The 10,387-nt window shown below is 49.6% G+C and overlaps 1 protein-coding gene across 1 annotated transcript; it reads right to left on the bottom strand.

Annotated features, from left to right (window-relative positions):
- Window positions 1-1,097: 1,097 nt before the first annotated feature.
- Window positions 1,098-9,228, bottom strand: WSB1 (WD repeat and SOCS box containing 1). Its single transcript, XM_063402929.1, has 9 exons — window positions 9,069-9,228; window positions 8,420-8,588; window positions 7,240-7,499; window positions 6,217-6,348; window positions 5,705-5,805; window positions 3,412-3,584; window positions 2,950-3,063; window positions 2,700-2,807; window positions 1,098-2,214 (listed from the first exon to the last, which is right to left on the bottom strand). The coding sequence occupies exons 1-9, from the start codon at window positions 9,106-9,108 to the stop codon at window positions 2,055-2,057; spliced, it is 1,257 nt and encodes a 418-aa protein (XP_063258999.1). The 5' UTR covers window positions 9,109-9,228; the 3' UTR covers window positions 1,098-2,054.
- Window positions 9,229-10,387: the final 1,159 nt, after the last annotated feature.

Raw genomic sequence — 10,387 nt, 5'->3', positions numbered from 1 at the left:
AGATTTCCCATGGGATCTTACATAACCTCTGTCCTTTATGAGACTATTGTAGTATATAAGGAAAAGGTCATGGGATTCATCCTTCCTATTTCTAATGAGTGAAGTCCTCATTATAGCCCTGAACAACAAACCCCACACAATACTTAGCAGTGTTATTCAGTCATGATTCAACTCAAATGCCGTATATGAATGTGGAAAGTAAAGTTTTCAGGGAATTCAGAGACACTTCCTTGTGGCTGAAGTGCCAGTTTTCTCTAGGACTTGCTTCTCTCCATCATCGTTTCAGGTGGCCACTGCAGGCAGTGCCTCAGGCACAGGCCCCTGTCCCCTGTCCCTGCATCCTGAGCCCTCCTTGCCCCTGCCTCTCACCTGAGGGCCAGCCTGGATGGGGATGCAGCTCTTTCTTAGCTCCAGTGTTGTCCTTTGCTTGTTCCCTTTCCCCTTCCCCCTGACCATGGCTACTGAAGAGCGGCTGGGAGGAGCCGTGTGCCCGGCCCTGCTGAGGGGCCGGGTTTGTGCTGTGGTCACAGCTGGGAGCTCCGGGGATGCTGGGGATCAGGCCTCACCTTGTGGTGTCCCACCATGGCAGGAAGAGGCTTGTACATGTGGTACATTATTATAAATAGCCTCATTAATGAGGAAAGCTTGTGTACTTGGTCTAACACTATCATTTGTGTCCTGGGAGAGAGCTCAGAGCAAACAGAGGAACTCCTGCAGGCAGAGCTGGGAGAAGCAGCTTTCAGAGGTGGTGAAAGGGGGAGCTGGAATGTTTCTTCCTGCACTTCCACAAATCCGAGCTTTTGGTGAACACAGCCTTCAGTAAGCCTCTCCTGCAAGACCCCACACTGGAGTCCTCCTTGCTGAGCCAGGGCTGGAACTGTGATCTTGCAGAAACAGGCTCATGGCAAGCCCAGCTTTTAGCTCCGCTCATGAAGGTGCTTAAATAAGCAGAGCTGCAGTTCACACGTGCTTATAGCACTGTCCTGGCTTCAGAGAGCTCTGTAAGCATCTGTGTGGGAGCACAAAGCAGGCCCCACCAGCTCAGCCTGGAACGCTGCAGCCAGTGTTGGTAAATCAGTCACCAGATGAGATCAGAAAACTTTTATACAAGTTTTTAATACAAAATTCAACAAAAATATATATAATCAGGCATTTTATGCAATGCATACATTCTTTATATCTGCAGGTACAGATAAATAACAGAAGGCAAAACCAAGTATTTTGCTTATCTTTGGCCATTAACCAATAATCACCCCCAAACAGATATTATAGGGTTAAAAGATAATAAACTGAGTCTGTAAATGTCTCTCATTACAGACACAATATCAGGCAATAATACAGTAGTCAGATTTTCAGAAATGTAAGGAAATAGTTCTCTAACACTGCCCAATACTGAAATCTCACCTGGTTTGCTGCTATGGAGCATAAGGCCTTCAGCTGACTCTGCACAGTCCTGGGTTACATTAGACACTGTTCACCTCCTGCCCTTCCCCACACACTGCTCTCTACAAAGCCACGCTGCACCTCCTCACAAATAAACTAGCACAAAGCCTGGCCTGGGGGACAGCTCTCTGGGCCACAACCAAGGTACAGAAGGAAGCTGAACTGCTCTGAAAGTCAACAGTTTCCCTACCTGGGTGTGCCAGAACAGCTGTCCTTCCACTCACAGCTCAGATGCATCATGGCTCTACCAATGCAATATATACATGAGACACATGAAAAATCATACAAGCAAATTTTAAAGGTACATTGATAACATGTAGCAGCTTATGTCTATATATGTACATGTTTTTCACAGTTATACTTTAGAAAATTGAGAACACCAGGAATACTTCTACTGTGTTTTCTATAAATAGTAAAAAAATTACCTGTCAGGCATTTTGATAAAATAGTATTTAGGTTATCACTTTAAATAGCTCTTGAAAACCTGTAGAGTTTTAAGCTTAAAGGCTGTACAGTTTGAGGATTCTCTAAAGTGTTTGTAGCCAGTTTCAGCAGCTGGGCCACCTCCCAGTTGTTGGTTTCGCTTTGTTTTTTTTTTCTTCTCCAATAACTCAAATCTGGTAACAAAGGAACTCCAGCATTTTGCACGGGATGGGCAAGTTCTTGACGTGGCTGGTGGGCATCACCCTGCGGATGGCCATGCGACACAGGTGCTGCAGGCTGCACACCTGGCTCGGGGTTGCCCAGAAGTACACGCTGCCATCCTGGGTCCTGCACAAAACCCCACAAAAACCTCCAGGTTATTCCACATGAACCAGCTCAGCCTGCTACCAACTCACACACACAGGACTAGCTAGGGGACTTGCTGGTGCTCAGTTCCAGCTGCTGCAGTCCTGATTTACTCCAGTTCCTATTTTAAGCTACAGCAGCACAATAAGCAACTTGTCTATGCAACAGGAGCAGATCTCCCAGCAGCTCCTGCTGTGCCACCTGACAGACAGCAACTGCCTCAGCTATCTGATGGGCTTCTTCCAATCCTCATGTTTTGGGTCTCTCACATATTTATTTTTAAAGATAAGAAATGAGTTTATCAGCTGATTGATTTTACTGCTATTCCAGGCATGTTTAAACAAACAGCACCAGCCAGAAGCACCAGGCTGCCAGTCACAACTGAAGATTTTCAGAACACTGAGCCACTGTTCTCCAACTCTTGTGTTACCCTAAGATTTTAGAAAGGAAAAGAAGTCTGTACTTGCCCTGCAGCCAGAACACTGCCATCGGTAGAGAAAGTACAGCACAGCCCATTGTTCAGAGGTGCAACTTGTACAGGGTGTTCTTCATCAATTCTCCAGAACCTCACCATTCTGAGGGGGAAGGACAACACAGGAAGCAATCAGAGCAGGTTTATAATTGTGCAGTTTTCTCTGTGCTGCACAAGGACCCAGCCCGGGCGCAGGAGCCCAGGCTGGCAGCAGTGCAGGGCTGCCCAGCCCCACGTGCACTCACTTGTCATCGGCCAGGCTGGCCACGTGCAGCCCGTCGTGGCTGAAGCACACGGAGCGCACCCAGCGGTCGTTGGCGCCGCCCGCGAAGATGGGCGTGGGCGGGGGGAACAGGTGCCTGCGGACACAGACGGGCACAGCTCAGGACAGGGCCACAGCTCAGGACACGGCCACAGCTCAGGACACGGCCACACCTGAGCTGGGGACCCTGGGCCAGGGCACAGAGCTCAGCACAACGCACAGACACAGTGTAACCAGCTAACCGCGGGTCCGGGAGCGGGACCCGACTGCGCTGTGCTCTCCAGCTTTGTGTAACAACTCAGTACACGTTAAAATACCAGTGCTGTAAACTCTATCAGATGGAAGAACAACCCCCAGCCTCTGCCACTTCAGGATTTCCATCAGCCACTGCTCATTTCCAAGACCACTCTGGGAGGAAGTTTCCAGATGTGATTGCTCTACTCACCCGAATTCCCTAAGAATCACTCCAATGTGTGGATCCCAGACATAGACTCGAGTGTCGTAGGATGCAGTAGCCAGTAATGCTCCATCAGGAGAGAACTCACAAGCTACAACATCATTGTGATGGCCTTCAAGTTTCCGTAACATGGAGTATTTATCCATATCCCAGAGGAAAACCTGCAATTAAATGAGCTGATGTTATAGCTCTGCTCACAGAGACAATGAAGCACTTAATTTGTTTTTTTAAGTATAGCTAGTCTTATTTAAGATTATATTAAAATCAGGTATTATGAATTACTACAATTAAGGAATATGCTCAGTGTCATACTCAGATTAAAATCAAGGGTTTTTTAAAAAAATAATTAAAGCAGACATGCAAGTTCTAACTCAAATTTGTTAAATGTTATTAACAAAATAAGCCAAAATATAAGATAAAGGCAACACAATTTAACCATGTAGTTTACTGAAATTCATGTATTACAAAACTATTTTATTAAAATATTCATAAATAAATAGGGTTAAACTCTACAGTCCCCTCTTTTCAGTAACTACCAAAATTTTAAGAAATATACAGACAGAAAATGTAAGGTTAACATATTGTTACTCCAGTGGCATCCCTTTGAGTTTAAGATCACTTGTTTACAATTGCTTGGATCACCAACGTCAGCCTAGGAAGAGAAACAGATACTGCAAGCAAAAAGAATTTTCACAGCCAAAAGTTATGTCTTTGGCAAAACAACAGGGAAGTCTAACCACATTATTAGAAAGAATTTAGGCATTTAAAATCAAGTCAAGAGTAACAAACAACATTAATATTACAATTTACCCAGATAATTGCACAGTGTATTACAAGAAATCGTAGAATATTACAGTATTTTACATGCAGTTGAACATTATATATAATCAAAATAAAGACTGTGCAGAATTACTTAATAGGAACTATCCATGTACTGCAGCATGGTTTTATAGGAATATAAGTCTTTAGCAAAAGCTGTTACGTCCCTCAAAGAGCTCATTAGTGCCTTGATTTTTCCCTCGACAGTTTTACTGAACAGGTTAAATTCTGACATCTTGGATAAATTTATGTTTCACCAAACCAAACTCAGCCTTAGTGCCTCCCACACTGCCTAACTCTGAACCATTTTACAATCAATTACAAACACGTTCACTAAGTTTTCCAAGGAGACCCCAACATTCCATAAAACTGGAAACTACGTTTGAGGAGTCAGTGTGTTTCACTGCTGTGAAAATTACTAAAAAAAAAAAAAAAAACAACAAAAAAGAAAAAAGCAAGCAAGCAAGCAGACAGTGGACATGGAGCAGCACCTGCGTACGTACAGGACCCCTTGCAGCCGAGGGCAAGGTTACTTCGTCCTACGGTACAGACGGTACAGCTCGCCGGGCTGGCGGCCAGAGCTGCCACTCTCTGCCCGCCAACACCACTGTGCTCCTCAGAGTGGTGCCAGCTTAACTCAATCACACCAATATTGCTGCCACCACCTGTGACAGGGAAAGCAAGAAGCTTATGGAAAACACACAGCCTCCAGACAGCAATGTACACATCCCCCTCTGCTCCACAGAGCCAGACCCCAGAGCTCGGCTGCTCTCACCAGGTGGGCAGGGCCTCTGAGCACGGCCACAGCAGTGATGGCAGTGCCTCAACTGGGCCTTGTAAGGCTCCACTACACTGCCTGCAGAGCCCCTGCTACCGGGCTGAGCTCCCCTTTCTGCTTTGCCTAACTCTTCCTTCAGTGCCAGGAGCAGCTTATGGCATACATGCGTTACCTGCACTGCTTTCAGTTCTCTAGCAGGGCGTTAGGATGGAAGCAAAACCAGTGTGCTCCTCTTCCTTCTAACTCTTAGGCACCATTGCCATTAGCATGGGAAACAGGGAGAAACGTTTTTGTTCGGCAGGAGATGGCCTGACTGGCTCAGACTTTGTGAAGTCTTTCTCATTGAGCACAAAATAGGAAGAACAAAATCAAAACCAAAATAGTTTTATGCATTAATCTAAGTATCTTTTAACACTGGCAGCTATAGTGGTCTTTGTTTTATGCCATGACCCTGTGCAGATCTATTTCTCCACACTTACAGCCTCTTCAACTAAAAGCAGTGCAAGTTCCATTCACAAATCAGGGTCTCAATGCACCATTTGCCAGTTTAATTTCATGCACTTTTACATCATCATCAAACATTAGAGGTTCATGACACCGAGCACAAGCTTAATGTTACTTAGATTTAAAATGATTATGCACACAATTGAGGAGAATTAAGGAACAAGAAACTCTGACACATACTGCTTTACTAGCTCCAACAGAACAGAGGATGGAGGAGTCTGGAGAGAATGCACAGCCATACACCCAGTTCGGATGGCCTCTCAGCACCTTCATCATGTTTCCTAAACAGAAAGGAATTTCGGTAAGAATTGGTTAAATATTACAGAATTCAGATGGAAAAGCTTTTCCAAATTAGTTATTCCTTTGTGAAATGTATTATTTTCCCAAACATCTTTCAGAGTCATTCTACACAGAAATAAAACCCATGGGATGCAGCCTCTACTTCTATATCCCTACTCAGAACGGTCACTTTGTGCACTCTCAGCCCAATAGCTGCTCCTGCCTCCAGGGTTCAGACAGAAAAGGAATTCCAAGGGGCTGCAGAGTGAGTGACTGAAGAATTCCAGGTGTGGAGTGAGTGACTAACAGAACACGCAGTTCTTCAGCAATGCTGACCAAAGTGAGCCTAGGGCAATGAAAGAGGACATGGACACTTCTCCCAGGCATTAGAGGAGATGAAGTTCAGACATTACCATCATCTTTCAGGTCCCACACTCGCAGGGTTTTGTCTCTGGATGCAGACACGAGGATCAGGCTGCCATCGGGGGCAAAGGTTAAATCTCGGACAACTTCTGTGTGGTCCATCAGGTTAAGGAGGAGTTTTCCTGTTACATGAGAACACCACAATTTAACATGAAGGACTACTGGACTTAGATCAAATGCTTTATGGATACAAATATTGAATATAAAATTGCAGCATGTAAAGACAATTTTCTTTGTAGAGGTGCTCTATACAATGCGCAGCACATGAATCCTTTCCTGTATGAACAGGCAATTCCTGGAAAAGTTACAAAATCTAATTACTAGAACCTCAGAAAGAAGGCAAGACTTATCTTTTGATAGATATATGTGTTCTAAGCTTCAATTTACAAGGACAAATTACTCAATAATCATAGTTTTTCTTAACTGAGTTCTCTCCAACTTAGCAGCTGTGCTACCAGCAAAACTGAAAGTCCCTAAGCTCAGACTCAGTCTTTTTGAGTCACTTGTTTTCTTTTTGAAAAAGTTGAAGAGCCTCATCAACATAAACCAGCAACTTTATGCTTTTAAAGTATGATAGAACCAGGAAGACTACTGAGTCAACCACCAATGTATGTATGCACGTATTTAAATTATTTTGCATCTTCCATCTCTCACATCTCAAAGCATGACCTGCCTTTCCTGTTCCTTTGGCAGTTTGTTCCTTCCTTGTTCCTTTGGCAGTTTTTCATTACTTCTGCTTGCAGGAGCTCATGCTTTGTTAACATTCTTTAATTTGTACCCAAGGTTCAGTTCCCAGTTACAATTGTGTAACCAATTCCCGGTGTGTACTAACAATGTGGTTAAGGCATGAAGTGTGAGTTGGCACCCGAGCGTGGCACGGAGCGTTTGGACAGCGCTCTCAGGGACACGGCGGCAGCGCTGGGGTGTCTGTGGTGGGCAGGAGCTGGACTGGATGCTCCGTGTGTCCCTGGGGCTCAGGACCTCCCTGCGTGTGCAGGCTCCTCTCCACTCACCTGTGTAGACATCCCAGATCTTGATGCGGCCGTTGCCAAGGCCGGTGGCGAGCAGCAGCTGGTCCTGCCCGAACTTGAAGCGGTGCCACTCGACGTTGACGCAGCGGCTCTGCTTGTCGGGCACGGAGGAGCCGAAGGCCAGGCTCCACACGATGTCCCCGCAGTCGAGGACGTGCTCGCAGGGCTTGTTCCTGTGGCCGCAGTCGCTGCTGGGCCGCGCGCCGGCGGCGTTGGTGCCATTCTTGGTGCCGTGCAGCAGGCTGCAAAGACAACACGAGCTGCAGCACGGCGCAAGCTGCCCCGAGAAACAAACGTCTCTTCAAGGCGTGGGAAGTCTGGGAGTTGTCACAATGCACACCTCTGAGGCGCAAAATGGTGTATTTTTACTTTAAAGTTATAAAAGTGGCTTTTTCTTATAACTGAGAAAAATTACCAGCACCTGGACCCCTTCCAACACAAAGTAATACTAATGTTCTGTATACAGCTTTGCCTCTGTAGAGAGCAAGATACTAACTTAACCTACTGCAAAACCCAACAGTTTTGAAGCATTTACAGAAAGATGAGTGACAAAAATTTCTAGGGTTGTCTGCTAAATAAGTGAGAAGTTTCCTGAAATTCCCTTACATGTGTGAAACCCTGGAAAGAGATACTGCACATGGAAAACAATTAACCACCCCCAAAAGGGGGAAAAAATGGGTCAGAGAAATGTAACCAGCTACAGAACCAACTACCAACTTCGCTAACATGCAACCTGCAAGTGCAAATAAAATGTGTGTTCTGGAAGTCCACTTGCATTCTAACAATAACGATAAGGAAAGAGGTCTGCCTTTAAGTAAATTCCTAAAAGGTAAAGCCAAACAGCGTTGTGATAGGAGATGTAAATGGCCAGATCTGCCCATGTCTTTAAATTCCCTTTTCATTCTAACTTCCTTTTATTTTAGAGTGTCTCAATTGATTCACAAATCACTCCTCCATAAGCTTTGTGAGGTTGCAATTGTTGTTCCTCTTGCTGGCCACACAGGAAGAGAAAGAACAACTGTTACTTAAAGGAATTAATTTTTCCCCAAGATGTCAAAGCCAAGAAGACCCAGACAGGCGTTTTAATCAATTTGAGGCTCTCTGCTGTTCTTAAACCCTCCTGTTTTTCAGGTGCACCGAAAGGCACGGCGGTTTGTCTTACAAGTTGTTGAGGCACTGTGCCCAGGGGAGCAGCTTCACTATGCGGTGTCCCTGTGACCACGCCAGGTACGAGCCATCGGGGGCGAACGCGACCGTCCAGTTCTCGCGGCCGCACTTCTTGTCGAAGGGAGACGTGGGGGCCAAGAGCTCTCCGACCGTGCGCGACCGAGCTGGGGGACAGAGGAGATCCGTGAGCGGGGGACCGCCTCACCCCGGCCGCACGGGCACCACCGCGCTTTGTTTCACGGCGATCAGCGCGGCCGGGGCGGGGGCCGGTGTCACCGCATAGCCCAGCAGGGACGAGCCCGGCGGGGCAGGAAACACGCGGTGCTGAACGAGCTGAGCTGCTCGCACTGTGCGCGATGCCGCCAGGCCCGCGCCTGCCCTGCCGGGAGAAGGGGGCGGCGGCCGGCAAAGGCTCCGTGTGCCAGAACGGGCCCCGTGCGCCGGGACGGGCTCGGTGCGCCGGGACGGGCTCGGTGCGCCGGGACGGGCCCGGTGCGCTGGGACGGGCCCCGTGCGCCGGGATCCCTCCCGTTACCCGCGGGCAGCCCCGAGCGCGCTGCGCTGCCCGATGCGCTGAGCGCCCGCCCGCCCCCGCCCGCGCCCGGCCGCGCTGCCCCGCCGATCCCGCCCGCCGCCCCGCTCACCGATGAGCTTCTCGTTGACACTCGGGGGAAAGCTGGCCATGGACGGGCGGCCTGAGGAGCTGCGGGGCTGCCACGGAGCGCGACGGGCGAAGGCGGGCTGGGCAAGATGGCGGCGGCGGGCGGTGGGGCGGGGCGGGGCGGGCTCCGGCAGCGGCTCTGCCCGCCCGGCTCTGCCCGCCCTGCCCGGCTCTGCCCGCCCTGCTCTGCCCGCCCCGCCCGGCTCTGCCCGCCCCGCCCGGCTCTGCCCGCCCGGCTCTGCCCGCCCCGCCCGGCTCTGCCCGCCCTGCCCGGCTCTGCCCGCCCGGCTCTGCCCGCCCTGCCCGGCTCTGCCCGCCCCGCCCGGCTCTGCCCGCCCGGCTCTGCCCGCCCCGCCCGGCTCTGCCTGCCCGGCTCTGCCCGCCCTGCTCGACTCGGCTCTGCCCTCCCTGCCCGGCTCTGCCCGCCCTGCCCGCCCTGCTCTGCCCGGCTCTGCACGCCCTGCCCGGCTCTGCCCGCCCTGCCCGGCTCTGCCCGCCCGGCTCTGCCCGCCCTGCCCGCCCTGCCCGGCCCGGTCCTGCCCGCCCTGCCCGGTCCTGCCCGCCCTGCCCTGCCCCGTCTGGCCCTGCCCGGCCTCCCGGGGCCCTGCCCGGCTCTGCCCGCCCGCAGTTCGCGCTCCTGCCCCGGTCCGCTGCCCGTGCCCGGCCGCGCCGCTGTCGCGGCCGCTGCGCAGCCCGACCCCGTCCTCCCGCCGTGCGCCTCCCTGGTTCAGGGGCTGGAGGAGTCTCCTACTTTTCAGTGTTACTTTCTATACTTGTATAATTCCGGATTTAAATACAGCAGCATCTGGCTTATGATAAATTTTTGAATTTGCTGTAATGAAATAGTTCACAAAGAACTTGGAGAAAGAGACCCTGAGGGCACCTCATTCTTTGCGTTAAGATCTCTATAGATCCCTCTCTCCTTCCATCACCTCTTTTCTCCTTTTGCATATCCAAATGCTGCTGCTCTTCTAGAGGAAGTGACTCTTCCTTGCTCTGTCTATGGACTTCAGAGAGGCACCCGGCAGGATAATTAACTGCAGATAATAACAATGATTTCATTCCAAAGCAGTGGCCTCACTGGCAGATGCACTGCAATAGCCATGGCATCAGCTATTCAGCTGTAGCAAGAGCCAGCAATTACCCCAGTGTGAGCAAGGCCAGCAAAGCATTTTTAAAATTATGCAGTGATACAATGTCAAAGAAAGGAGTAGGGAGAAGTTTGGAATGTTGTTGGTGATGTGAACACTAGCACGGATTGGTGCTGGTTTGTATAAACTCCCCTAGCACATCCTCTGTCCA

The sequence above is a fragment of the Prinia subflava genome, chromosome 8, assembly GCF_021018805.1.
Source record: "Prinia subflava isolate CZ2003 ecotype Zambia chromosome 8, Cam_Psub_1.2, whole genome shotgun sequence".
Taxonomy (NCBI): Eukaryota; Metazoa; Chordata; class Aves; order Passeriformes; family Cisticolidae; genus Prinia; species Prinia subflava.
Note: the sequence above shows the minus strand (reverse complement) of the source record. Positions and strands in the feature narration are given on the sequence as shown.

Bases quoted from the DNA above. Each gene is read 5' to 3' on its own strand.
- WSB1 (XM_063402929.1), bottom strand. From the start codon at position 9,108: ATGGCCAGCTTTCCCCCGAGTGTCAACGAGAAGCTCATCG. The intron at 8,589-9,068 runs GTGAGCGGGGCG...TCTGTCCCCCAG, and splicing joins TGTCAACGAGAAGCTCATCG to CTCGGTCGCGCACGGTCGGA. The intron at 6,349-7,239 runs GTGAGTGGAGAG...CTCATGTAACAG, and splicing joins GATCTGGGATGTCTACACAG to GAAAACTCCTCCTTAACCTG.